This window comes from Carassius auratus, unplaced genomic scaffold (assembly GCF_003368295.1).
Source record: "Carassius auratus strain Wakin unplaced genomic scaffold, ASM336829v1 scaf_tig00037688, whole genome shotgun sequence".
NCBI lineage: Eukaryota > Metazoa > Chordata > Actinopteri > Cypriniformes > Cyprinidae > Carassius > Carassius auratus.
Genome location: NW_020526395.1, coordinates 124,648 through 152,218, shown reverse-complemented (window position 1 = coordinate 152,218; position 27,571 = coordinate 124,648). Strand labels below are relative to the sequence as shown.

Below are 27,571 nucleotides of genomic sequence, written 5' to 3'. Positions count from 1 at the left end.
AGACAGACTCCGAGAGAGAGATAGAGAGACAGAGTGAGTGAGAGAGAGAGACAGAGTGAGTGAGAGAGAGAGAGAGAGAGAGAGAGAAGAGAGGGAGTCAGTGTTAGTAGAGCGCAGACAGAAGACAGGCAGTAAAGGAGGCTGTCGGACAGAAACACCAGGAACATGAATCAGAAACACACCGCAGTATAGAGACACACACCCCGAGGAGCAAACAGCAGCGGGACGGTGACTGAAGTGTTTGAATCTGTGAGACAGACAGAGAGACCGAGAAAGAGAGAGAGACAGCCGTCTCTTGGACTTTTCCCCATCCGTGTGAGGTTATGGCAGGCATGGCGTCGGAGCCAGGAGCCCAGTCCAGAGTGATGTTTCAGACCAAAGAGGAGGAGCCTGCCCAACGCAAACTGGGCAAACTGACGGTCAAACAACCGCAAAGACCTCCAGAGGAGGCTGGACGTGGAGGAGTGGATCGACGGTCAGCTGCACCTGCTGTACGACTGCGAGGTAAGACACAGATCCAGAGAGACAGACGCTCTGAGACTCAGTAAATCATGCACAGAAATAATCATGCATCCTCCTCCAGTGAGTCACCACTAGTTATCATCCAATGAAATAAACACGGAGCAGCTCAGATCATTTGAGGAGAAATTAGGTCATATTGCAATTTAATTGAGCAGCATTGTTGTTGGATCTGGAAACTCACACGTGTGAGAACACAGGAGTCCTTTTCTCAGGAAAAACATCTGAGAAGCAAGAGATGCTGGTATATGTTTCTATTAAATCTCATTGCTGGCTGTGAGGAACAATTGAAGGACGTTTTCTAGAGGAAATACATAATTTTACTAAATGTGATGCACTGAATGTGATCACATTTGAACATATCGGTCATTTTGACTCAGGAGTGAAATCAAGGAGAAATGTTATAAGAACATTTTACAGCTTAAAGGTTCAGAAATGTGTTGAAATCTTCCTGCTTGTGATGTTTTTCCACAAACATTTATTCATTTAGCAGATGCTTTAATCCAAAGCCAAGTGAGGAACATCTCAAGCAGTAGTTTTTCTTGATTGATTGATGCGTTGGTTATATATATTGTAATATTACACACATACATACAAAACTGAATACATAACTGTAAAACATTAAAATATGTAGAGAAATAAATCTGAATATATAGTTATGTTTAAATATATAAAGATAAATTGTCAATATATATTGTTCTAATTCTGACTATATAATTTTAAATCAGTAAATGTATAAATCTTGAGAATATACAGTTATAATGCTAAATATTTAAGATTTAGATGTTTAAATCCAAAATGAATATAAATATACTGAATATATAAATGCAAATATGAATATATATTGTCTACATCACAATATTAATATATCTTTATTATTAGGCATGTCAAAAGACAGATGTTCTTATAGATTTAAAAAAAAAAAATGAAAACAGTATGCCTATACAGGCTGTATTGATGTATCAATGCAGATATTATAATGTATTAATTAATGTAAGTGCATATCACTTATCTAAATGACATACTTTATATATTCAGACTTAAACTATATTTGGATTTACCTCGTATATTCACAATATCTGTATCCACAGCAAGTCATCTGACTAAAAACATAAAAAAGATGCAAAACAGCTAACATAATTTTTTGCGTGCCCAGTGTTAGTGTCAGTTTAAGCAGCTGAGGGACGAGTGTACATGACTTTAGGCCTGTGTGCAATGACGTCACAGGTGTAAGTTGAGTTCTGTTTAAAGCGCATACAGATCGGACTCTAATCACTGACGTCATGATTACGAGTCACGGACATCTGGAGACGTGCAACATCTGCCGCGATACATCAGAGGGACTGTATCCGCGCGCCGCGCTGCCATGGCAACAGGATTCTGGTTGGTTCAGCATGAAGGGATGCGTGTGTGTGTGTGTGTGTGTGTGTGTGTGTGTGGTCGTACATGACATTTACTCGAATGCGCTGAGGATACATTAGAGGAGAGCAGGTGATGATATTCGAACAGATCTAGTTGTTTCTCCTCCTTCTCCTCCCACATATGCTAACTGATCTTATGCCAATCTCGCCCAACACGTCAAGACACGCAACAAACACCTGAAATCTGCAATCCTTCACCAAGCCTGTTGTTTATGCATGCACCTTTAAGATTAAGACACGTTCACAGTAAGAATGAACGGTAGCATCCACTCCAGTCGTTCTGTTTGTCGCTCTGAAAGTGATTCCAATTAGTGTTATTTTAGTATCATTGAGACATTATATAGATTATTCTTTAATATTTTGAATTCATATTTTGGTTTTCATTTGAATTGTTTCGCTGTTTCTTTATTATTTTTATTACAATTTCAAGCAATCTTGTGGAAAATGGGCATCTGATATCCCCTTTAAACGTTATAGTTACATTTATCTTTATAGTTATCATCCTTGGTGCGATTGGGCATTTAGATTAAACTAAATCAAACCTGAGTGTATTATTGCACTTTGTGAAAAAAATTCTAAAAAAATTCAATAATTTCTTAATGCATCAAAATGAGATTTTTGGTTATAGAAATACAACTTTGTCTAATACAGATAATAGTAGTTTTAGGACTAATTTAGATTCATGCATCTGCATCTTTTATCAAAAAATTTACATTTATTTTTATTGCATTCATAAATAGCATATCAGTTCATCTGGAAATCGAACTTATGATGTTGGCAATGAAAACATCAGGCTCTACTTTTAGATCTGCAGGAAGTAACTGATGGGTTACTCAATGATAACTGAACCTACAGCCTTTTAGTAACAATCTTAATCTATCAGTTTACACCACCCTGATAACATGAGAAACTACACCACGTGCTTTTGTGATATGATATCTTGCATTTGACAGCTGTACACTGATGCTGTCCTGTATTATACCATCAACATACAAGCAGTTTCTATAGCTCAAGAAATAGAGCATAATGTGAGCAAGACAATGCATGAATAAAAAAAAAATACAAATAAAAAAAACAAAAAATTAAGTTGTTTCATGTAAAAGTGTCTTTCAAATGCATAAATGTAAGATTCAGTATCAAGGAACAAGGATTCATTTCTAATTGCTTTAGTATTAAAAATGACTGATTTCACTATCAGTATATTTCCAATACATTCTTTGGTTTATTTGTTTCTTTTTATAAAAATAAAAATAAAAACGTGTCATGCGACTGCACTGAAAATCTCAAGTGAACCAGTCAATTGAAACAAATCCTTAACATTAACCATTAAGTCTGAAATGAATATAATTCAACATCAAATACAGAAAGAGCTGTAAATAAAGTAAAATATAAAACACTGAACACTGAAATATCTCACTAATTATTCAGCTCTCTATTGTTTACTGTGACCATATATAAATATATCTAATTGCTGTCTCAGGATCTGGAGTCTTTGGAGAGTTGAGTGTTTTGTTAATATTTTTTGTTGTTGTCATCTTTCACTTCACTTTAGCTCCACTTTCAACAACAATCACCTCAGAAATAACAAAGTTACAGGTCACTAAACCCATCACCAGACAGGACTGGAATAGAAGTGAAAATATCAAATATTAGATAACAGATTACCAGAACAGAGGAAATCACTTCTGCCTCAACATTTAAAATATCCAGCTTAGAAGTCATGGTTAATGTCTGACCCTGACCTGTCAATACTAAACACAAGCATTCAAGGACATGCAAAACATCAGATCTTTCAGCATGTTGTGTGTGAGTGTGTGTGTGTGTGTGTGTGTATGAGAGAGAAAGTGTTGAATGTAGTGGCAGATGTCCAGCATCAGTGTGTGTGTCTGTCTGTGTGTTTACTCTACTATAGCCATCAGATGACACAGCAGAGACACTGAATGATTCCTGATAAACACACATATACAGGAGCACTGCTGTATATGCATATCTTTCATGTCTATGATTATTTTCCTCAGGGCATTTAAATGCAGCAGGCTTTGAGGCGAAGATGTCTGTTGTGTCCTTGATACATACAAAAGCAGCTCTGTTTAAAGAGCACACTTTCACGTTTACTGTGGCATTTCTGTGCATTTCACTGATATAATCCATCTCCTGCTTAATGCAAGACACCCCAAGTGAAAAATCTAAAAATTTTAACAAATAAACATCATACTTTTCCAGTAGATTAATTACAGGCAAACATTTTTGTATTACAGGTTTTCTGATGTTATATTTAAAGGAGGAATTACCTAAGTAAATTTAGACTTAAATTTAGACTAATTTTCAGAAATAGTTCTGAACACTGGATCAAGTCAGACTCGAAATTCTAGCTTCATTTTATTGACATATTAGAGCTAAAAGTTTTTATAGAGGGGATTTTGGGTATCTCTTTTTATTACTGCATTAATCCAAAATACAGTCGACAGCCAGAAAAAAAGTAATTTACCATGTTTTTAGTAATAAATGTTGTATAAAACCAGGTGAATGATATAGGAACAAACCCCTCTGTAAAAACCTTCAGAATATAGATAGGAATAAATCTCTAAATTGTGGTGAATGTAAGTGCTGCTGAAGTGGAGAAAAAACTAATTTTGCACAACTTTAAACGTGTTTAAATGAAACCTACAGGCAAGAATAGAGAAAGTGCAGAAATGAAATCAGGTAAATGATATTTAAACAAACCCCTCAGTAAAAATCTTCAGAATATAGATAGGAATAAATCTCTAAATTGTGGTGTATGTAAGTGCTGCTGAAGTGGAGGAAAAACTCATTTTGCGAAAACAGCCTTTAAACGTGTTTTAAATTAAACCTACAGACACGAATAGAGAAAGTGCAGAGATAAAATCAGGTGAATGATATTTAAACAAACCCCTCAGTAAAAATCTTCAGAATATAGATAGGAATAAATCTCTAAATTGTGGTGTATGTAAGTGCTGCTGAAGTGGAGGAAAAACTCATTTTGCGAAAACAGCCTTTAAACGTGTTTTAAATTAAACCTACAGACACGAATAGAGAAAGTGCAGAGATAAAATCAGGTGAATAATATTTAAACAAACCCCTCAGTAAAAATCTTCAGAATATAGATAGGAATAAATCTCTAAATTGTGGTGTATGTAAGTGCTGCTGAAGTGGAGGAAAAACTCATTTTGCGAAAACAGCCTTTAAATGTGTTTTAAATGAAACCTACAGACACGAATAGAGAAAGTGCTGAAATAAAATCAGGTGAATGATATTTAAACAAACCCTACAGTAAAAATCTTCATAATATAGATAGGAATAAATCTCTAAATTGTGGTGTATGTAAGTGCTGCTGAAGTGGAGGAAAAACTCATTTTGCGAAAACAGCCTTTAAATGTGTTTTAAATGAAACCTACAGACACGAATAGAGAAGTGCTGAAATAAAATCAGGTGAATGATATTTAAACAAACCCTACAGTAAAAATCTTCATAATATAGATAGGAATAAATCTCTAAATTGTGGTGTATGTAAGTGCTGCTGAAGTGGAGGAAAAACTCACTTTGCGAAAACAGCCTTTAAACGTGTTTTAAATGAAACCTACAGACACGAATAGAGAAAGTGCAGAAATAAAATCAGGTGAATGATATTTAAACAACCCCTCAGTAAAAATCTTCAGAATATAGATAGGAAAAATCTCTAAATTGTGGTGTATGTAAGTGCTGCTGAAGTGGAGGAAACAACTCATTTTGCGAAAACAGCCTTTAAACGTGTTTTAAATTAAACCTACAGACACGAATAGAGAAAGTGCAGAGATAAAATCAGGTGAATATATTTAAACAACCCCTCAGTAAAAATCTTCAGAATATAGATAGGAATAAATCTCTAAATTGGTGGTGTATGTAAGTGCTGCTGAAGTGGACGGAAAAACTCATTTTGGCGAAAACAGCCTTTAAATGTGTTTTAAGATGAAACCTACAGACACGAATAGAGAAAGTGCTGAAATAAAATCAGGTGAATGATATTTAAAACAAACCCTACAGTAAAAATCTTCATAATATAGATAGGAATAAATCTCTAAATTGTGGTGTATGTAGTGCTGCTGAAGTGGAGGAAAAACTCATTTTGCGAAACAGCCTTTAAATGTGTTTAAATGAAACCTACAGACACGAATAGAGAAAGTGCTGAAATAAAAATCAGTGAATGATATTTAAACAAACCCTACAGTAAAAATCTTCATAAATATGATAGGAATAATCTCTAAATTGTGGTGTATGTAAGTGCTGCTGAAGTGGAGGAAAACTCACTTGCGAAAACAGCCTTTAAACGTGTTTTAAATGAAACCTACCAGACACGAATAGAGAAAGTGCAGAAATAAAATCAGGTGAATGATATTTAAACAAACCCCTCAGTAAAAATCTTCAGAATATAGATAGGAATAAATCTCTAAATTGTGGTGTATGTAAGTGCGCTGAAGTGGAGGAAAAACTCATTTTGCGAAAACAGCCTTTAAATGTGTTTTAAATTAAACCTACCAGACACGAATAGAGAAAGTGCTGAAATAAAATCAGGTGAATGATATTTAAACAAACCCCCACAGTAAAAATCTTCAGAATATACATAGGAATAATCTCTAAATTGTGGTGTATGTAGTGCTGCTGAAGTGGAGAAAAAACTCATTTAGTGGAAACAGCCTTTAAACGTGTTTTAAATGAAACCTACAGACACGAATAGAGAAAGTGCAGAAATAAAATCAGGTGAATGATACTTAAACAAACCCATAGTAAAAATCTTCAGAATATAGATAGGAAGAACACTCTAAAATTTGGTGCATGTAAGTGCAGCTGGAGTGGAGATAAAATCTCTTTAAATGTATGTTGTTATATAAAAATCTACAGACCCAAATAAATAAGAAAATAGAAAGTACAATAACATAAAGACTTAAATGTATATTTTGGATGCATTCTTTCCACTACCCTGAAAAATATTTATGAATAGCCAAATAGCTCAAAATTTCAAAAATGTACCAGTTTGGATGAATTTCTTTTTTTGCCTGTAGTGCTTTGTCTTAAGATATATTATTCATAAGACCTATAGTGGACTTGACCATTATATACTCCTCATATCAGTGTATTAGCTTCTGTTTGTTTTTAAGCACCAGAATATACTGCACATGGTTTTCTAAAGTTGAGCTCTCTGTGATTTGGGAGTGGCATTTTAGGATGATGATTAAAATATTTGATGGGCAAGCGGAAGGGTTTCACTCTGGGTTCTCAGACGCTTCCGTGTGGAAGCCTGTAACAGTCCGGCCCTTGTGTCAACAGCTGCATTATTCATGAGCATTTCTAATTCATGCGTAAACTCATTGGATGCTGCAGTTACTCTGCCCAAAACTGACTTCAAATCATGCGTTTTTGGTTTTTATTAACATGGCAATTGAATTTGAGTTTCAAGAAACTATTACAAAGGATTAATGAGTTGCTCGCAGTGCGTTGCTATGTGTTCTGAGCAGTTGCATGAGTGTTGCTATGTGGTTGCTAGGTGTATCTTACTGTCTGGTGTGCAAATACACATGATTGCATGTCTGAAACACAAACACTACAGGACGACACACACACACACACATACACACACACACACACACGTTTTCTTAGCTATTACTTAGACTATTGTTTTTAATATACAGATAGTTATAATTTTTTAAAAACTTAAACGCATCCTCTAGCTCTCACAGAAAACGTTCAGAATTTTTACAATTTCAAAAAAAAATTGTTTAGTTTATTTTTTATAAATGAGGGACATGCCCAAAGTTTTGGCAATTTTGTCATGTTTTGCTGACTTTTGGGTAATTATTTTTTTAGTATAATAAATATTTAGGGCATTAACTGCACTTCAAGAAAAAAAACTAGATTTTTGGGCATTTGGGGTCTTCTTAATGCTTGTTTCAGACTAGTGGACGAAAGTGTATTGCACTTTATCTATTTGTGTCTGTAGATTTCAGTTTAAATGCATATATTTTTAAAGAGTTTTATCTCCACTTAAGCAGCTTTTACAAACACCACAATTTAGTTTTATTTATATCTATATTATATTTTATTATTGCATTTTTTATATTTGAATCTGTTTTAATTATAATACATACTTTTGAGGTCATTTTCTCAAAAGGAGTTTTTTTTTAATAAACTTCAGCAGCATGCACTTTGACAAAATGAGCAGTTTTATTGCTATTTATATCTCAAGGGGTTTGTTCATATATCATTCACACTGATGTATTTTTCAAAAACGATGGCTGAAAATGAATATCACACTTAGTTTTATTCTTATCTATGAAGGTTTTTATTAAGGTGTTTGTTCATATAATTTGCCTATAATTTTATACAATATTTATTCCTAAAAGAATAGTGATTTTCCCCACTTTTAACAGTATTTTCTGATTCATGCATTGATAAAAGAACATATCCAAAATCCACTCAGTAAAAACTTTAATATGTCAACAAAATGAAACAAGAGTTTTGTACCTGGCTTTATCAAGTGATCATATTTCTATTTTTTTTTATAAGATAATGTCTTCCACTACTTGTAACACAGAGAAAGTTTGCAATTCTTGATGTAATCAATCTATGGTGATATGGTGACATTTTGAAGTGTAGTGGTTTGCCTTTAGGTTTCAACCTGAAGTAGATGGGATCTATCCTTTTTTTTTTTTTTGTAAGGATGCAGACATTGTGTGGGGTCAAAGATCCACTGCATCTGTGCTACTAGAGAACGTTTCTATTTTATGTGAATGTGTTTGCAGTATTTGTGTTTTGATGGCTGTGAGCCTGAGGCAGGAAACTCAGGAAGGAAGATCAGATTAGTAATGGATTCTCATTAGGGTATAAGCACCGCCTGACATCCGTGAAATCTCATTCAGACACAACACAACACACCCGCACGCTAACACTAACTGAGGCAGAAATACGCCCTTCTTTACTGTGACTGTTGTTTAGTTATTACCCTGAGGAATAATTCACCTGCTCATTGCCAAGAAACATTTTTTAAATATATTTTCTGCTTTGTTTTATTCATTTTACCATGTGCTCGTGTCATTTTTAATATTTTTCTAAATATTTCTACTTAGCTCTAATTTGTTTTTATTTCAGTGTTAATGTTATAATTTGAATACTTCAAATTATAATACTCCAATTAATTTTCAAGGCAACATTACAAATTATTTATTATTATTATTATTATCATTTCATATAATATTATTAAACTTTTTTATTCTATTAATGTATGTGTGCGTATATATATATATATATATATATATATATATATATATATATATATATATATATATATATATATATATATATATATATATTTATCTTAACTTTATTTCTAGTAATTTTGTTAGCCGTTACTAGCTTTTAACATTTCTATTTAGATTTAATTTTATTTCAGTTTTACTTTTAGTTCCTGGTACATCAGCTTATTTCAGTGATTGTCAACAAGCATTTAAAAGTTTATGTATTTCATCTAATATATTAATTTTATTTCATTTCAGCTTTATTTCAATGAATGAAATTATTTTAATAGTTTTAGTTAACAATTTCAACACTGCTTTTAGGACATTCATAATGACTTCTAACTGGACACCATGTAGTATATTGCCTATAAACAACATAATATGCAGTTGTGATGTGTGAATAAAATACAAGAATTACTACAGCGGTATAAACGGGGTGGTGTTAGCGCAGTGGATAAAACACACGTCTGTGGTGTGGGAGACCCGGGTTTGAATTCACTGTGAGACACCAATGTGTCCCTGAGCAAGACACTTAACCCTCTAGTTGCTCCAGAGGCGTGCGACCTCTGACATATATAGCAATTGTAAGTCGCTTTGGATAAAAGCGTCCGCTAAATGAATAAATGTAAATGTAATAAACGGAGCCTAATAGAAACAACTGTCCAGCGGCGTAATTAGCTCCTGCTTAAACAGCAGTTTCTCTAAAGTTCTCATCTCTGAGGTCCTCTAATATTCACATGAGCAGCAATTAGTGTGGTGAGTTTAAAGTCAATGGTGTGGTTTCTAATGCAGCATCACTCTGGGGCTCGTCATTTCTCTGATCTGTCTAATTCGAGATGCTTTTAAGAGCGGATGTCATTAAAACAGTCCAGCAGAAATGCTTTGAGCTTTTAACTCTCAGCAATTTCAATCCAGGTATAACCTTTCATGTATGATGAAATATCTGATTTTTTGCATTTGTTTTACCTGTATTTTGAATTATGCATTGCATTGCTTAGTGTTTATGGGTTGAAGAAAATGTGCATAAATTTAATGGAATGGTCATTTTATGCTAAGACATTATCAGTTTGGATGATTTTACTAACAGTGTTGCTTAATCATTTAAAATAACAGTGGATTTTCTGGTAAAAATATATATTTTAAATATACTCTGTAAACTGTGAAGCTCAATTAAATATTTTTTTTTGGCAAATACATTTTCTGGCCATTTTTATATATATATATTTGAAATATATAACACAAATTATTACAAATATATATATTTTATATACATATATGTTTTGCCATTTCTTGTATATAATTCTAAATATATTATATTTTTTTAAATTTTTTAAATATGTTTTTAAAAATACATATAAAATGGCAAAAAAATAATATTGCTAGAAAATATATTAATGTAAATATAGCCTGAAATATGTTTATATATATATTTAATTTATTTTTGAACATTTCTTATGTCAATAAATCATGCTGCATGTATCAGGACTTTAATAGCGTGACTTACTGCTACTGCATTTCCAGCATCCATCATTTCAGTTTTATTGCATTGGCAGCAAGCAATACTTCTGGACCAATAATTTTCATAATTATTAATAGATTTGTTTTGCAATTGTTATGATCATCTGCTGAAACAGCCACATTGATTGTTTCTGCAGGAGGAGGAGATTCCTGACCTGGAGATCGACATCGATGAACTTCTAGAGCTGACAGATGAAGAGCAGAAAACTCGACTGCATGTGCGTTTAGTTTCAGCTTCATCTGATGCACAGCACAACACAGATACACATCTCCGCATGGAAATGCATTAGTGTGACTGCATGCATCTATAGGTTTATGACAAACATGTACAGATGTTGTACCTGCTGTTGTGTCTTTTAACAGGAGCTTTTGCAAGAATGTGGAAAGCCAAAGGAGGTAAGACAAAACTCAGAGACAGAGGAGTGTTTCGCATTCATAAGCTCAACAGAACTTAACCAAGATCTCTCTCTGACCGCAGGACTTTATCAACGGCTTGCTCTACCGGATGAAGGGACTGCGGAAGATGTCAGGATCTCTGAAGAAATAGCATTAAGTCAAAGGCTGGATCTTTCAAGATAATGTGAAGCACCCAGCTCCGCCCCTGGCCCCGCCCCTTTGACAAGCCCCACCCACAGCTCCGCCTGTATGTAGAGCGTTGAGTGTCTGTCTGTGGACGAGTCAATGACGGAAACTTCTAGAAACCACTAATAATTCTGTACAGTATCTCCAGCATTGCAGATCAACTGTATTGCCTGTTATTACTCAAACGAGATGTTTTTTTTTGTCTAGATTTTTTTGTGACGTACATTTTTATCCCTATTTATAATTATATATAAATTGTTCTGACAAGTGTTGTATGTAATAATAAAATATTTCATTTCAAGATTTTAGATGAAGAGTATAGATACAGTTCGTGATAATAAAATTCAGAATCCAGGATATCTTTCTTACATTCAGCCATTGTCTGATTTCAGGTTTAAGACGGAGCTGTTTACTGCATGACAATTAATACTGTGATATAAGTGCAGCATATTCTGGGTTAAATACTTGACAGAATAATTAAAAATGAATGTCTTTGGGTTCAGTCTACTGCAAATAAATTGTAAAATATGCATCAATCATAAAACTTTTATATATCCAGTATTGCATAAATATATGCAGTATTTCAAATCATGCACATGTATATTTAATGTATATACATATGATATTTAGATGGTCTGCATGAGGATATATGAAAGATGTCCATAATGCATGACTACAACTACAACTTTCATGTTTATTTACCTTTCAAAGACTTTAAATTAGTGTGAATTACATGAGCTTTAATATGAGATGGAGAAAACACAGTTTAACAAACCCAAACTCTAGTGCGTGATTCCAGTCAACTATTAAACAATAAAACACGCCAGTAAACAACAGTAATGCTGGAGGAAGCAAAAGTGCATGTAGTGGCAATTAAGAGTAAAGATGGCAGTTGAAAGTTAACTTTTATGCCACATTTCTGAGTTTAGCCATTAACTCCAGCTGTTTACTGTGATGCACTGGTTAAAGCCCAGAATATCATGTTTGGACAAACATTCAGAACTGCACAGTGTTTCGAGAAGATCAAAGGATCAAATAAAATACAGCTGTAATGCTGGGAAAAATAAAAATAAATTAGACAAAATAAAACATAGGTGTAATGCTCTATATAAAGTAGAAAGTAATGCAAATTTAAATAAAATAAAATAATAAATTACAAGTATAATACTAAAATAAAAGAGAAATAAAATACAAATTCATAAAATACAAGTATAAAATAAAAGTTAAATAAAATAAAAAAGTTAAATAAATGTTCTTAATAGAATAAAAGTAGTAAAATAAAGTAAAATAAAGTTTTAATGCTCAAAGTAAAATTTTATTTAATTAAAATATGCTCAAACTAAATTAAAAGTTTATTTGAACATAAAATAAAATATAGGTAATAAAATCAAGCAAAATAAAATAAGTTAATTTAATTTAATTACAGGTCACAAAAAATAACACAGGTGTAATTTTCTAAATAAAAAAATAAAAAAAGTTAAACACAGGTGCAATGCTTAAAATAAAGTAAAATGAATATAGCATGAAACAAAATAAAAACCATGACTAGGCTTTTTAGGTCAAGACTATGTCCTGGTGTGTGATGTAATTACAGAATGCATTTAGGCTGAAGGACAAACACTTATTTACTGTACACACACACACACACACACACACACACACGCACACACACACACACAGGTTAATGAGGTCATAAAGTAATAACACAATAAAGCAGCTGATATGTGCTGAAATGTGCTTTGACTAACTCAACTTCTTAAAAACACACAGAACACACTCAGTTCATTCAATGATTTCCATTTATTCCTTATTTATTGTTATCTCTGCCAATGCTGATAACAGTACAGTACAAGCCAGTGAAGTCATGTAGTGTCTTAAATGTCAGTTCGGCTCAGGAAAACGAATGCACTGCATGGACTTCCTGTCATTCGTCTCTGACAGCGCTCAGCTTACCCTCAATACTAGCCTTTGAATTATTCACCACAACATGGAAATGCCAGCAAAGAGAAGACGCGGCGTAAAGAGCAGCTCAGAACAGCTTCGAGTCTAGAGACGACGGCTTTCCTTCGTTATCCAAACAGGAGAATTCTCAAAAACCATTTAGAATTATGAATGCATTCTTTATAATGCAATTAGTGATGATTGTGTAGCAGATCTGCTGTGTGTAAACCAATGAGAGCGCATATGATGCCAAAACTATAACTAGTTCTCTAGAGCACATGACCTGCAAGTCTTTTATTAAAGTTTTAAGTCCAGTTTTATATTAACAGATGTTCATATTACAGTCTGTCTGTGAACAAACCCGTCATTTATCAAGCGTCTAAGAGTCTAGTAATTCCACCAACGATGATAACAACATCATTTTAAGACTACAATCTTGAGTCTAAGGCTGCTTTGTGTCGTCAGAAGCATATTTAAGCGACATTATTATGTTCTGTTGGCTACAATTAAATAAGTTGATCACCTAAATCCTACAGCTGCTCGTGGAGGCTTCAGGTCTTCTTCTTGCCTTTCTTAGGAGCCGTATATGAGGAAGTGCGATGCTCTCTTCTGTCATATTTGTCGTGACCTTCCCTGTGGCAGAATGAAAGAAAAACAAGATGTCATGGAAAAAAACCAGTGAATGATTCCTGAATGAGTCCAAATGCTGAAGAGTACAGAAGCCAATTTCTGACACATAAGAAAAAAATGCTTTGGTTTTATATATATATATCATATTGAAATTATGAGATAGTTATGATTGTGATTTACCAAAGCATTATGACTATTTAGATCATAATTGAAACTTTTATCTCATAATTATGACAAGCCATATCATAATTTTGACTTTTTATGTGATAATTATGACTATTTAACTTTTTTTTTTTTGATAATTGTGGATTTTTACCTCATAATTATGACTTAATATCTCATAACTTAAATTGTATATCACAGCTATATGTTAGTGTAGCTTAGTAGTTGTAACAATTACATCAACTTTTTATGTCATCTTATGATTTAGTATGTCATAATTTCAATATCATATAATGTGCCTATCCTATACATTTCATCCAATAAATATGGCTATTTATGTCAAACTTTTATGTCATAATAATGACTATTTATCTCATAGTTGACTTCATAATTTATCATTTGAGTTCGTCATAATTATGACTATTTATCCCATAGTTTACTTAGCATTTCATTATGAAAGTTTTGTCATAATTATGACTTTATCTCATAGTTGACTTCGTTATTTATAATTTTGAGTTTGTCATAATTATGTCTATTTATCTCATAGTTGATTTTATAATTTATCATTTTAAGTGTCATAATTATGACTATTTATTTCATAGTTTACTTCGTGATTTATAATTTTGAGTTTGTCATAATTATGACTATTTATCTCATAGTTTACTTCGTAACATAATTTTGAGTTTGTCATAATTATGACTATTTATCTCATAGTTGATTTCGTAATTTATAATTTTGAGTTTGTCATAATTATGACTATTTATCTCATAGTTTACTTCGTAATTTATAATTTTGAGTTTGTCATAATTATGACTATTTATCTCATAGTTTACTTCGTAACATAATTTTGAGTTTGTCATAATTATGACTATTTATCTCATAGTTGATTTCGTAATTTATAATTTTGAGTTTGTCATAATTATGACTATTTATCTCATAGTTTACTTCGTAATTTATAATTTTGAGTTTGTCATAATTATGACTATTTATCTCATAGTTTACTTCGTAACATAATTTTGAGTTTGTCATAATTATGACTATTTATCTCATAGTTGATTTCGTAATTTATAATTTTGAGTTTGTCATAATTATGACTATTTATCTCATAGTTGATTTTGTAATTTATCATTTTAAGTGTCATAATTATGACTATTTATTTCATAGTTTACTTCGTAATTTATAATTTTGAGTTTGTCATAATTATGACTATTTATCTCATAGTTTACTTCGTAACATAATTTTTAGTTTGTCATAATTATGTCTATTTATCTCATAGTTGATTTCATAATTTATCATTTTAAGTGTCATAATTATGACTATTTCATAGTTTACTTCGTGATTTATAATTTTGAGTTTGTCATAATTATGACTATTTATCTCATAGTTGATTTCATAATTTATAATTTTAAGTGTCATAATTATGACTATTTCATAGTTTACTTCGTGATTTATAATTTTGAGTTTGTCATAATTATGACTATTTATCTCATAGTTGACTTCGTATTTCATACATTTGAGTTTAGTTTTTGATTTAGCATTTCATAATTTTTGATTATGATTATCTCATAATTTAATCTCCATCTGATAATTATGATTTATCAGCATCTCATAATTTAAACTTTTTATCTCATAATTATGTCCTAGTATTTTGACTATTTTGACTTCTTCGTAGTAAAGAATGTAAATTGAATAAGCCATTTTAGAATCCTGTTACATCTCAAGAGCTTGTTTCTTTAAACACCATCATGGTACGGTTGCCAGGGAATTGGGTTGCTAGGATATGCTGTGTGGTTGCTAGGGTCGTCAGAAGAGCCCACCTTCAAGTTGTAATATTTAATTTGAGGAATCATTGTCTAGATAGTGCTAAAGGTTTGATGAGTATTAGCACTAGTAGTACTAGTGATGGTCATCTTAGTGAACACTACTAAAGACAACAAGAGAATGAGATGATCGTCAACCTTCATACCTAAAGCAGCGAGCGCAGTACAGATCTCGCTCACACGTGTGGCAGCGAATGGTAGCGTCCTGATTACAGATGCAGCACCACGGTAGCTCTTCATCATCATCCTCATCACGGTCATCATCTTTTACACGCTGGATCTGTGAGGCAGCAGCTGCCAGCTTTGGTTTAAACCATGGCACTATGAGCTTGAACACACAGGAAAACATAATGCACAATTTGCAAACGTTATTCTTGTTGAAGATTAGCGTTTGTATTATGCGTGCATGTCGGGCTGTTACCGGTTTCCTGCTGGACTTGTCCTTCTCTCTGTTCATCGGGCCGCTGAGCTCTGGTGGGATGTTGTATCCGCTGGCCTCATCTAGAGCTGCTTCCTCTGATAACTGAATGAGTGACAGAAAACACACATAAGACGCCTTCAAACCGAGTTCAAACTGAGACAGATCTGTCTAAATAGCAGCCTCTGGTGGTTGTTAAGGGATGTGCCACAGGTCAAAATAAACTGGCTATAACAGGCTAATACTTTATACACTACTATAGTTATTCATATCTGTCATAATAATGACTGTTTATTTCCCAGTTGTCTTCGTATTCAAAAAGCAAACTTATTGTTTACTTATTTATCTCATAGTTTCATAACTTCGACTTTTATGTTATAATTATGACTTTTGTCATAATTATGACTATTTATGTCATAGTTATAACTTAGTATGTGATAATTTAGACTCTTTATTTCAGAATTATGACATGTCATTTTTTCCCTTCATTTTGTCCTAATTATAACTATTTGTCTCGTAGTTGACTTCTCGTTTACTTATTCATCTCATAGTTATGACTCAGTATTTCATAACCTTGCCTTGTGGCATCATTATCACTTACTATTGACATAATTTTTTATTTTTATGTCAAAATTACCATATTTATCTCATAGTTGACTATCAACATTTAAACTTTCTCTCTCATAATTATGACTTAGCATTTCATATTTCATATTTGTAACTTTTGTCATAATAATGACTATTTATCTTATGAATGACTATTTATCTCTTATGAATTTTTGTGTTATAATTATAACTATCTCAGTCAACTTTGTTTTTCACAAACGTATTGTTTACTTATTTATCTAATAGATATGATTTAGTATTTCATAACTGACTTTTTTGCTATAATTATGACTTACTATTGTCATATTTTTTATGTGATATTTGTGACTTAGTGTGTGATAATTTAGACTTTTTATTTCAGAATTATGTATTCTTAGTATGTCTTTTTTTACTTTTGTCAAAATTATTACCATTTATCTCATAGTTGACTGTCAAAATTTCAACTTAACATGTCATAGTTATGACTATCTCATAGTTGACTATATATTTCATACCTTTTAATTTATCTCATAGGCATGACTTAATTTTTTTAACTGTATGTCATAATTATGACAATTTATCTTATAGTTATGACTTAGTATGTGATGATTTAATCTTTCCACTTTGTATGTAATTTTTATACTTTTATGTCATATTTATTACTATTAATCTCATAGTTGACTGACAATTTCAACGTTCTATCTCATAATTATGAATCAGCATGTTATTTTTTAACTTTTATGTAATAATTCTGACTATTTATATCAGTTGACTTAGTATTTTAAATTATGTCATAATTATTACTAATCATCTCATAGTCGACTTTGTCATAATTTTGACTTTGTCTCATAGTTATGAATTTAGTTATACTTTTATCCCATAATTATGACTATTTATAAAAATTTTGACTTCTTATTCCATTATTTTTAAATATTTATGTCAATACATGTTGGTGTATTGTGTTGGTGTAAGATCGTGAGAAAATGAGTAAATTCAGTTAAGTGTGTCCGTAATGTTATATGTTTACATTTCTGCAATGACTCACTGCTCGATGGTTTTGCAAGTTATTTAACTCTCACTGTAAACATGTCTTTTGTGATTTCTAGATGGATCCTTGGACATCACAGACAAAGACTGTTTGTAGGACATATTGTTTTGATATTATAAATATCACAGACCCGCTTCACCACCCTGGTGATGGCCTCTTCCTCTGTCTCCTCATCACTGTCAGGTTGCTGGAAATCTGAAAGTCGGACTGAACAAACACACAGAAACACTGTTGTTTTATGCATCATGACGCATCTTTAACAATGCATTTATATTATGCAAAATTTATAAGTAGAACAAAATAATTTATTTCATATATTAACCCTAAAAGGGCAGAACCTTAAAGATTAATTTATTGCCATTTTACACTTTATAGGCACTCAAATAATAAAATTTCATGATTCTTTTTTTGGATTTTAATGTTTGTATCCCCCAGGATACGTCACCACGCTGGGGGTATAAATTAACTGTAATTATAAAATGTGTTTATTAATGCTTATTACAACATGGATGCAATTCACGAAAGCTTTGGAAATACAGACCTAAGGTTGGTATCTTTTTAAAGAAGACACAGATTATTCCTGAGTTGAAAGCATTTCAATAAAAAAGAAAGTATAAAAAAGTTATAAAGTTTAAGTTCACAGTAAAGATAACGTAGCATCCTAATTGTTTTTTATTTTATATAAAGTAATTATTTGTAAAATACATTCCACTCTAAAACTGCAATAAAATCAAATCCATATGTCTAACTAAGTTATGTTTCAAATTTGAAGTTGATATCAAAAAATTGTGGTTCCTGTAAGATTCTGTTTGGGCACTATACCAGAAATCACCACTGGGTGACACCCAAAGTTTACTGAATTGGTTTAATGCAGTATTCTGTCACAAATCTATCAATTTCTTTCACAATATCAATCAATTTCTTTCCCTTCTGTTACCATAAAATTATCCAAATATGGAACTTGACAGTCAGACCTTTCCGATGTGTTTTGTCAAGATTACAAAAAGATTTACTTAAACACAAGCCTCAAAATCTCGGACAGTCTATATATATATATATATATGTGTGTGTGTGTGTGTGTGTGTGTGTGTGAGAGAGAGACCCTGGACCACACTTTCAATTATTGACTTTTCTTTTATGCAAAAAATCATTAGGATATTAAGTAAAGATCATGTTTAATGAAGATGTTTTCTTTAAAATATAAATTTCCTTCAATAAATATATCAAAACTTAATTTTTGATTAGTTTATATGCATTGCTAAGAATGTCATTTGGACAACTTTAAAGATGATTTTCTCAGTATTTTGATGTTTATATATCTTGATTTGTTTATATATCTTGATTTATACTGCTAAAAGGGCAATGTATCTCCTGAGTTACAAACATTAACAGACGGATTACAAAACATTTAAGCATTCAATTCATAAAATTTCAATGCAAACTTTCTTTTTTTAAACAGAAAACTCCCCTCCAATGTGTGTAAATATGTAAACTAGATCAACTTTTATCAGAGGATGGGTAGATTTCCTACTACAGGTGGCTATGCAGGTTTAAACGCTTCCCCTGAGCCAAACAAAGAATGTATGAACAAACTCAATACATCTAAACATAAACATCAGGAACCCTTCAAAATACGAAACCAAGAAATCAGATCTACACATTCCCTGCTTCTCCCCACAGCTTCTCAAATTTGTCTATCCACCAGGAAACGTCTCCCCTTTTAGGGTTAAGATTTGATTGACTTTCCATTTCTGCTGTAGAAATCAAGGCTGCATTTTGCAAGGAAAAGTAGAGCAAAAAATAGAGCACAAATCCAGAGGAGGTTTTTAACATGCACTAATGAACTGTACACAATAAGACCGAGAACATGCATTTAAATATATATTCTTAATGTAATTGGTCTTACTGTGAATGATTCATCCATGCATTTTAATTTTTTACTTTAATTTCTTAATATTTATGGTAACTCTTTACAATATTGTATTAAGAAACATGAGCAATACATTTTTTAACATATTTCTTAATCTTTTTTAACGTTGGTTGATAGAAATACAGTTTTATATTGTTAGTTCAGGGTGCATTAACTAATGAGAACAAGCACAACTTTTGATTGTATTTTAATAATGCATTAGTAAATGTTTAAATTAACATGAACTAAGATTAATAAATGGTGTTCACACTAAAGTAGTTTACTAATGAACCTTATTGTAAATCCTAATGATTTTTTGCATAATAGAAAAATCTATAATTTTGACCCATATAATATATTTTTGGATATTGCTACAAATATACCCCCATAGACTCAAGACTGCTTTTGTTCTCCAGGAACACAATTATTTATCTTTCGATGGAACCTTTAATTAAAATTGCACAACTTTCTGTTTCTGTGATATGACAACAGCTGGCTGATCAAATCCAACGCTACATATTTTCTTGCTGAATGCATGGTTTTGCTCAGAAATACCCAGTAAAGCCAGTCTCTTTATATGAATATGTGTGTGGATGTGAACGCACCCTGCTCAGGATCCCGTCCCTGCAGGAAAGCCAGTCTCCTGGCCATCTCCAGCATCTGCTGCTGGTTTTGTTTGTCTTTCTTCAGCTCCTGCATGGCCTCCTCAAGCACTCGGCTTTTCTCCGCCTCCAGCTGTTTGATTGACAGCTCGCCGTCATCCACGTTCTCATTCACACCCCCGCCCTCTTGTTTATTAAGATCGTTTAACGGTCCATCTGAGTGCGACACAAACGAGATACTACTGAGAAATATCATTTAATCACAGTACATTAACAAATGTTTTGTATCAAGTTTTCGGAAATGTTATGTGAAAATATTCAAATGCAGCATTATCTAATTAAATATGCATTCATTTGCATACTTTTCCAAATCAAGCCAGGTTTAAAATTATTTTTTTCATACAGAGGGGATTTTTGATTTATAAACAAACCCCTAAAATAAAGGTAAAGTTTCTATTTTATCTTATTTCAGATAAAAGTACATTTTATTTCAAGGGAAAATGTCTTTAGTTCACTGTTATAACCCTGAAATTTTAAGAAATATTTTAAGTATATTTTAAGATTAAGAAATATTTTAAGATTTAAGATAATAATTTTATTAAGATAACACTTTCATTTTATTTCTGCTCAGCCTTAATATTAATTATTTCTGAATTAATATTAATGACTAAAATATTATTTATTAATATGTGTCTATTATTAAACTTTTTATTTATTTATTGAAGTATCACCCTGTTAGAAGTATTATTTATTTATTTTTATTTATTTTTTTCATTTTCATTTATTTTTAGTTTAGATAGTTTTTTTTGTAATAAAATAGGTAACACTTATTAGTTAAAGTTAATTAATGCATTCACTAATATTAATTGATAATGAGCAATACATTTGCTACAGTATTTATTAATCTTTCTTAACATTAATTAATAAAAGTACAACCGTTCATTGTTAGTTTATGTTAGCTCAGGTACATAATAATAATAATAATAGATTTTGAATTTTAAATAATGTTCTTTAATATGTTGAAATTAATTTTAACTGAGATAAATAAATGCTCTGATTGTTAGTTAATGTTAACTAATGTTGCTAATGTTTAAACATAAACCCTTTTTGTTTAAGGTGATATATAAACAAACTCTTCAAAATATAGATAGAAATAGAATAGAACAGAATAGACTAAAAAAAATAAAAAAAATAAAAATAAAATAAAATAAAATAAAATAAAAGCCTGGTGCATGTAACTGCTGCTGAAAAAAAAAACTCACAGCATTTAAAGATATGAATTGTAATTGAAATTTACAGATACAATAGATAAAGTGCAACAAAATAAATGTTTAAATACATTTTTGGATGCTTTCTTTACCCTTCTGTTAAATAAGACATATTACAAAAGCTAAATGAAATAAATAGCCCCAAAACAATAGTTTTCAATGTATGGTCTTCCCTTAACAACAGTAAAATCACTGTAACTTATGGCTTCGAGATGCTTATTGCTTTATAGAACAGTTTTGTTCATTGTTTTAAAAAAATCGAGAAGCACCCTGAAATCAATTTCAATGCATACTTTTAAAACTGCAATGCATTATTCATAATGCATAACTTAGGCAATCATAAATGGTGAAAGTACCCTCTGAAGACGTCTGCTGGTTATCAATAGCAACTTCTTCCGTCATCTGTGAGATCAGGTCATTGGTCTGCTCCGTCTGAGTCCTGCTGTCGGGCGGCTGATGAACCTGCACACATTAAACATCAGAGCTGCGTCACTCATGGAGAAACTCTTCTGAAGAGCGTCTGTAGTGAAGGGTGATGTTTGGGTACAGGCCGTGGGGCTTGAGCGGGCGAGGGTCGTCCCTGCAGCGCGGCCAGACGCTCCTCCATGTCTTTAGCAGACGGCACGGACTGAAGCGGGGCTTTTAAAGCAGCGAGACGAGACTCCAGCTCCTTTTCTGACGGGATGGACTCTGATTACACAGACACACATCACAAGAGAGTTCTAGATGGGTGGGTTTGTTTCAATCTGTTATTGTTATCATTTTTTTTTTTATTGCATTGAGAAAACAACTTTTAAAGGCACTATACTCAATAATATTACTATTATATATATATATTTTATTATTTTTTTTTTTTTTAAATATATTTTCTGTTTTCATTTTAATTGTTGTTTATTGTTGTGGTCATTTTGTTGTTTTTATCTTTAATAGATTGTTTTTTAAACCGTTTTTTATTTTTTTTACATTTAACACTGTTTATTAATTTATTTCAGTTCAGTTTTAGTTATTTTGTATCAACTTTAATTACAAATTAGACATGTTGCCTTGGTAAAAAGCTGAAATAATAAAATATTAACGTTATAAATATCTATATCTATTACATTTTTATGTTTTCTCTAATTTTCAGTTTCATATTTTTATTCATATTTTCATTTATTTATTTTAATCCAATTTATTTTTCAATAGATTTTAAATTTTTATACACTTACATTTATTTTCATCTTATTGATTTATTTATTTGTTTACCCTGACCTCACATTCTGAAAAAAAAAACACTGCAGATGCTTTTATCCAAAGAAACTTATACTTCAAGGTATAAAGTATAAAGTACTACTGATTAAAAGTCATGTCACACTGTTTTTATTCATGAATATTCAACATTAAGTCCTGGAGCAATCATACAGGAATATGGTTTATGGATAATTTGACACAAAATGAAAAACATCAACAACAACATGCTTTACAGCAGCTAAAAATCATGATTTTTATGTTTATAATATTTCTTAATATCTTCATGCATTACAGTTGCATCTGCAGCTAAAAATCATGATTTTAATGTTTATAATATTTCTTAATATCTTCATGCATTATAGTTGCATCTGAAGCTAAAAATCATGATTTTAATGTTTATAATATTTCTTAATATCTTCATGCATTATAGTTGCATTTGCAGTTTAAAATCATGATTTTAATGTTTATAATATTTCTTAATATCTTCATGCATTACAGTTGCATCTGCAGCTAAAAATCATGATTTTAATGTTTATAATATTTCTTAATATCTTCATGCATTATAGTTGCATCTGCAGCTAAAAATCATGATTTTAATGTTTATAATATTTCTTAATATCTTCATGCATTATAGTTGCATTTGCAGTTTAAAATCATGATTTTAATGTTTATAATATTTCTTAATATCTTCATGCATTACAGTTGCATCTGCAGCTAAAAATCATGATTTTAATGTTTATAATATTTCTTAATATCTTCATGCATTATAGTTGCATCTGCAGCTAAAAATCATGATTTTAATGTTTATAATATTTCTTAATATCTTCATGCATTATAGTTGCATCTGAAGCTAAAAATCATGATTTTAATGTTTATAATATTTCTTAATATCTTCATGCATTATAGTTGCATCTGAAGCTAAAAATCATGATTTTAATGTTTATAATATTTCTTAATATCTTCATGCATTACAGTTGCATTTGCAGCTAAAAATCATGATTTTAATGTTTATAATATTTCTTAATATCTTCATGCATTATAGTTGCATCTGAAGCTAAAAATCATGATTTTAATGTTTATAATATTTCGTAATATCTTCATGCATTATAGTTGCATTTGCAGTTTAAAATCATGATGTTAATGTTTATAATATTTCGTAATATCTTCATGCATTACAGTTGCATCTGCAGTTTAAAATCATGATGTTAATGTTTATAATATTTCGTAATATCTTCATGCATTACAGTTGCATCTGCAGTTTAAAATCATGATTTTAATGTTTATAATATTTCGTAATATCTTCATGCATTATAGTTGCATTTGCAGTTTAAAATCATGATGTTAATGTTTATAATATTTCGTAATATCTTCATGCATTATAGTTGCATTTGCAGCTAAAAATCATGATTTTAATGTTTATAATATTTCTTAATATGCATTATAGTTGCATTGGGCAGATTAGACCTGGTTGATAATAACGTTTACATTATGAGGCAATATAAACAAATCCAGCTGATCAGATGCATATTTTGACAGATCTTACTCGGCTTGGTTTCCTCTCTCAGCTTGTTGAGTCGTTCTGCGATGATCTGGTCCTCTTTACTGAGTCCTTTGGTTGAAATCAGACTCACAGAGCTGTTTTTTCCTCCCGAAGGTCTTGAAGGCTGATTCTGCGACGCTTGTTTGGCTTCAAGAGCAGCGACTCGTCTGTAAGAGCCACAGATCGGTGTTATATTACATTAACACACCGCTGTATTTCACATGCAATGCTTACAGATTCCTACTTTTTGTAGTTTTCAGGTGGGGACCATCGTCCAGCATCAGTCTGTTCACTCGGACTGTAAATAACAGAACTGTCAGTACTGCATTAGTGAATATATAACCAGTGTTTAAACCTGTGTTTGGCTTCCAGACCTGGTTAGGTTTCCATAACACTGTTTGCAGACTTTCTGCTGGCTGTTTCCATATTTTGGCACCACAGCATTGAATGTCAGACATCCAGAGCAGAAAGAATGGCCACAGTTTCTACAACCCAACTGCAAACACACAAACACAAGTCAAACACAGGTGTGAAATACATAAAGCATGACCTGTATTCATCATATCCACTAACCTCTTTTCTGAAGAGAGTGAACTTTGATGCACAGCAGTAACAGCGATTATCCATATCGAGATTCTGCCAGTGTGAGACTTTAAACGCTTAAGACTGTAATTAAACACAGACATTTAGTGTGAGTTACCATTTCAGAGGCACTTCATTCATGACGCTATGAGCATGTAAACACGGAAGCGCTGTGAGGACCGGGATGTGTCGGGAAATGTAGTTCTCTCGCACGCAGCTATAAAAACTACAGTAGTTTGAAAAGATAAATATATGCAAGATAGTGTAAAAGCTTTTTAGACATTACAGTAATTACCTTAATATTTATCTTATCTGTCTATGTCGAAAGGAACAATCGATACTGTTAAGGTTGAAACGCACCGGGAAAACTCATTTTCCCAGAATGCAACATGACGGTTGACGTTGCTTATCGAAAAAATATGAGGAAACAAAAATACCTGTAAAAACAATATCGCTATTAAATATATATATATATATATATATATATATATATATATATATATATATATATATATATATATATATATATATATATATATATATATATATATGCAAGATAGTGTTTTTAGCGATTTTTCTTTTTACACACATTTGAGTAATTTCATTGTCACTTTTATAACATGTCTATAGTTTTTATACATTTTTTATTTCAATTTTGGTTTTTTAAAGTTAAACTAAATACATGTTTTTTTTCCACTTTTTTAGATATGCCAATATACTTTTTTATTAATTTTTATTTACGTTTTTGTTATTAAAATTAAACTAAAAGTATATATATATATATATTATATGAAAACGTATTTTGTTTTCAGACTAAAAAAAATCTTGAATATATACATGCATGTGTGTGTGTATATAATATACTGTATATATAAATACTTTGCCTGTTATGTGCAACTCCAGCTTTTACCTTCATAATATATTTTAACATCAACAAAGCCAAAATTAATCTGCAACTCATAGAACTACTTTAATATATGCATTTATGTTATGAATCAGAAACGAACACAATATTGCCAGAACAGTCAAGCGCTTACACAAAGAAACATTTAGCCTTTTCTTTTTGTGAATAAATGCATGCATGCTGAGATTAGACTCATATTTTCTGGGTGAAGGTGTGAACGGAGGATCATCAGCTCTATTGATATACTAAAGACAAACACAAAAGCTCACTGGGCGTCATTGTTTGTGGATGGACTTTAATTGCCCTGCGTAACAAAAGCTCTGAGAGGACAAAAGCAGCAGAGCAGAGCGGATCAATGTGTTTATTTGGGAATTCTGCATCAATTTTACATTTGATCTGATGTATTGACAGTTTCTGAATGACTGTGCTTCCTCCTGAACGACATGAAGAGCTGTTCAACACCAGCTCGAACAGCACTTTATCACTAACTGAGATGTAAACGTCTCTCAAATTCAAATGCCTTGTGGTTTTAGGTTAAGATTTTAAAGATCTGGCAGTGGCTTTGATGATTTGACTTTATTATAAACTATGTCATTGATTTCCTAAATTAATATTAGATTACAAAGTATTGAAGAAAGTCTCAATATGAATTAAAAAAAAAAAAAAAAAAAAAAAAATATATATATATATATATATATATATATATATATATATATATATACAAAATCTATATTTATTAAATATTATTTAAATAGTTTACAAAACAAATATTATTAATATTTTGTCCACCAAAATACTTAATCATATAAATCTTAAATAGTATATAATTCTAAATAACATAAAAATACTCAAATATATTTTATATAAATATATGAATATACCATTCAAAACATATAGTTGTTACATTAAATCAAAGTAGAGACATCTGTATCTGATTTGATCTAAAATGCTGGTGAAATGCAGGTATTCAGATTGATTTGAAGTCAAATGTTATTATTATTATTATTTATGATGATTGCATTAGGAAAGGAAATTATGTTTACCTTGGTAAATATTTGATGATTCATCTTCTGTCATACGATTTTGATTTCACATCATCACCGGCCTGTGGTGACCCTCATTATAATCTCATTAATTATTCATGAGCTGACCACATTTCAGATTCTGACACGTCACTGTGACAAAAACACGCATTTGTTAAATCAAAAAGAAGTAAAAGAAGAAACAGAGCCTAAATTATCTGACTCATTGAATCCTGGTAAAAACCTATGTAGGTTAATTCAGTCATATTAAATCACTCAATTTTAATTCTTATGATTAAATTAGCGCAAAGTTGAGGTTGATTTTAAGTCAAATGTTATTATTATTATTGTTATTATTATTTATGATGATTGAATCAGGAAAGGAAACTATGTTTACCGTGGTAAATATTTAATGGTTCAGCTTCTACCCTGTTATGTCCCTCTTGGTCTCATTAATTATTCATGAGCTGACCGCTGTACCTGCCGTCTCAGATCACGCGCTCGCGTGGAAACGCTTCACCACGGCGACAGAGTGGGCGTGAACGGTCTCCTAGGTGACGCTGACCCCCCCCCCCCCCCCCACA

General features: G+C 31.5%; 1 protein-coding gene and 1 pseudogene across 1 annotated transcript; one reads left to right on the top strand and one right to left on the bottom strand.

Annotated features, from left to right (window-relative positions):
- Nucleotides 1-204: 204 nt before the first annotated feature.
- LOC113083304 (protein phosphatase 1 regulatory subunit 14B-like) lies at nt 205-11,692 on the top strand (annotated as a pseudogene).
- A 1,415-nt stretch (nt 11,693-13,107) lies between these two features.
- On the bottom strand, nt 13,108-25,220 carry LOC113083298 (abscission/NoCut checkpoint regulator-like). Its single transcript, XM_026254444.1, has 11 exons — nt 25,053-25,220; nt 24,854-24,975; nt 24,724-24,777; nt 24,483-24,646; nt 22,257-22,399; nt 22,066-22,171; nt 20,445-20,657; nt 18,061-18,137; nt 16,301-16,402; nt 16,026-16,207; nt 13,108-13,900 (listed from the first exon to the last, which is right to left on the bottom strand). Exons 1-11 carry the CDS (start codon nt 25,104-25,106, stop codon nt 13,819-13,821), a joined length of 1,299 nt encoding a protein of 432 aa, XP_026110229.1. The 5' UTR covers nt 25,107-25,220; the 3' UTR covers nt 13,108-13,818.
- Nucleotides 25,221-27,571: the final 2,351 nt, after the last annotated feature.

Bases quoted from the DNA above. Each gene is read 5' to 3' on its own strand.
- LOC113083298 (XM_026254444.1), bottom strand. From the start codon at position 25,106: ATGGATAATCGCTGTTACTGCTGTGCATCAAAGTTCACTCTCTTCAGA. The intron at 24,778-24,853 runs GTCTGGAAGCCA...TGTTATTTACAG, and splicing joins TGTTATGGAAACCTAACCAG to TCCGAGTGAACAGACTGATG. The intron at 13,901-16,025 runs GTATGAAGGTTG...ATTCTGCCACAG, and splicing joins TACTGCGCTCGCTGCTTTAG to GGAAGGTCACGACAAATATG.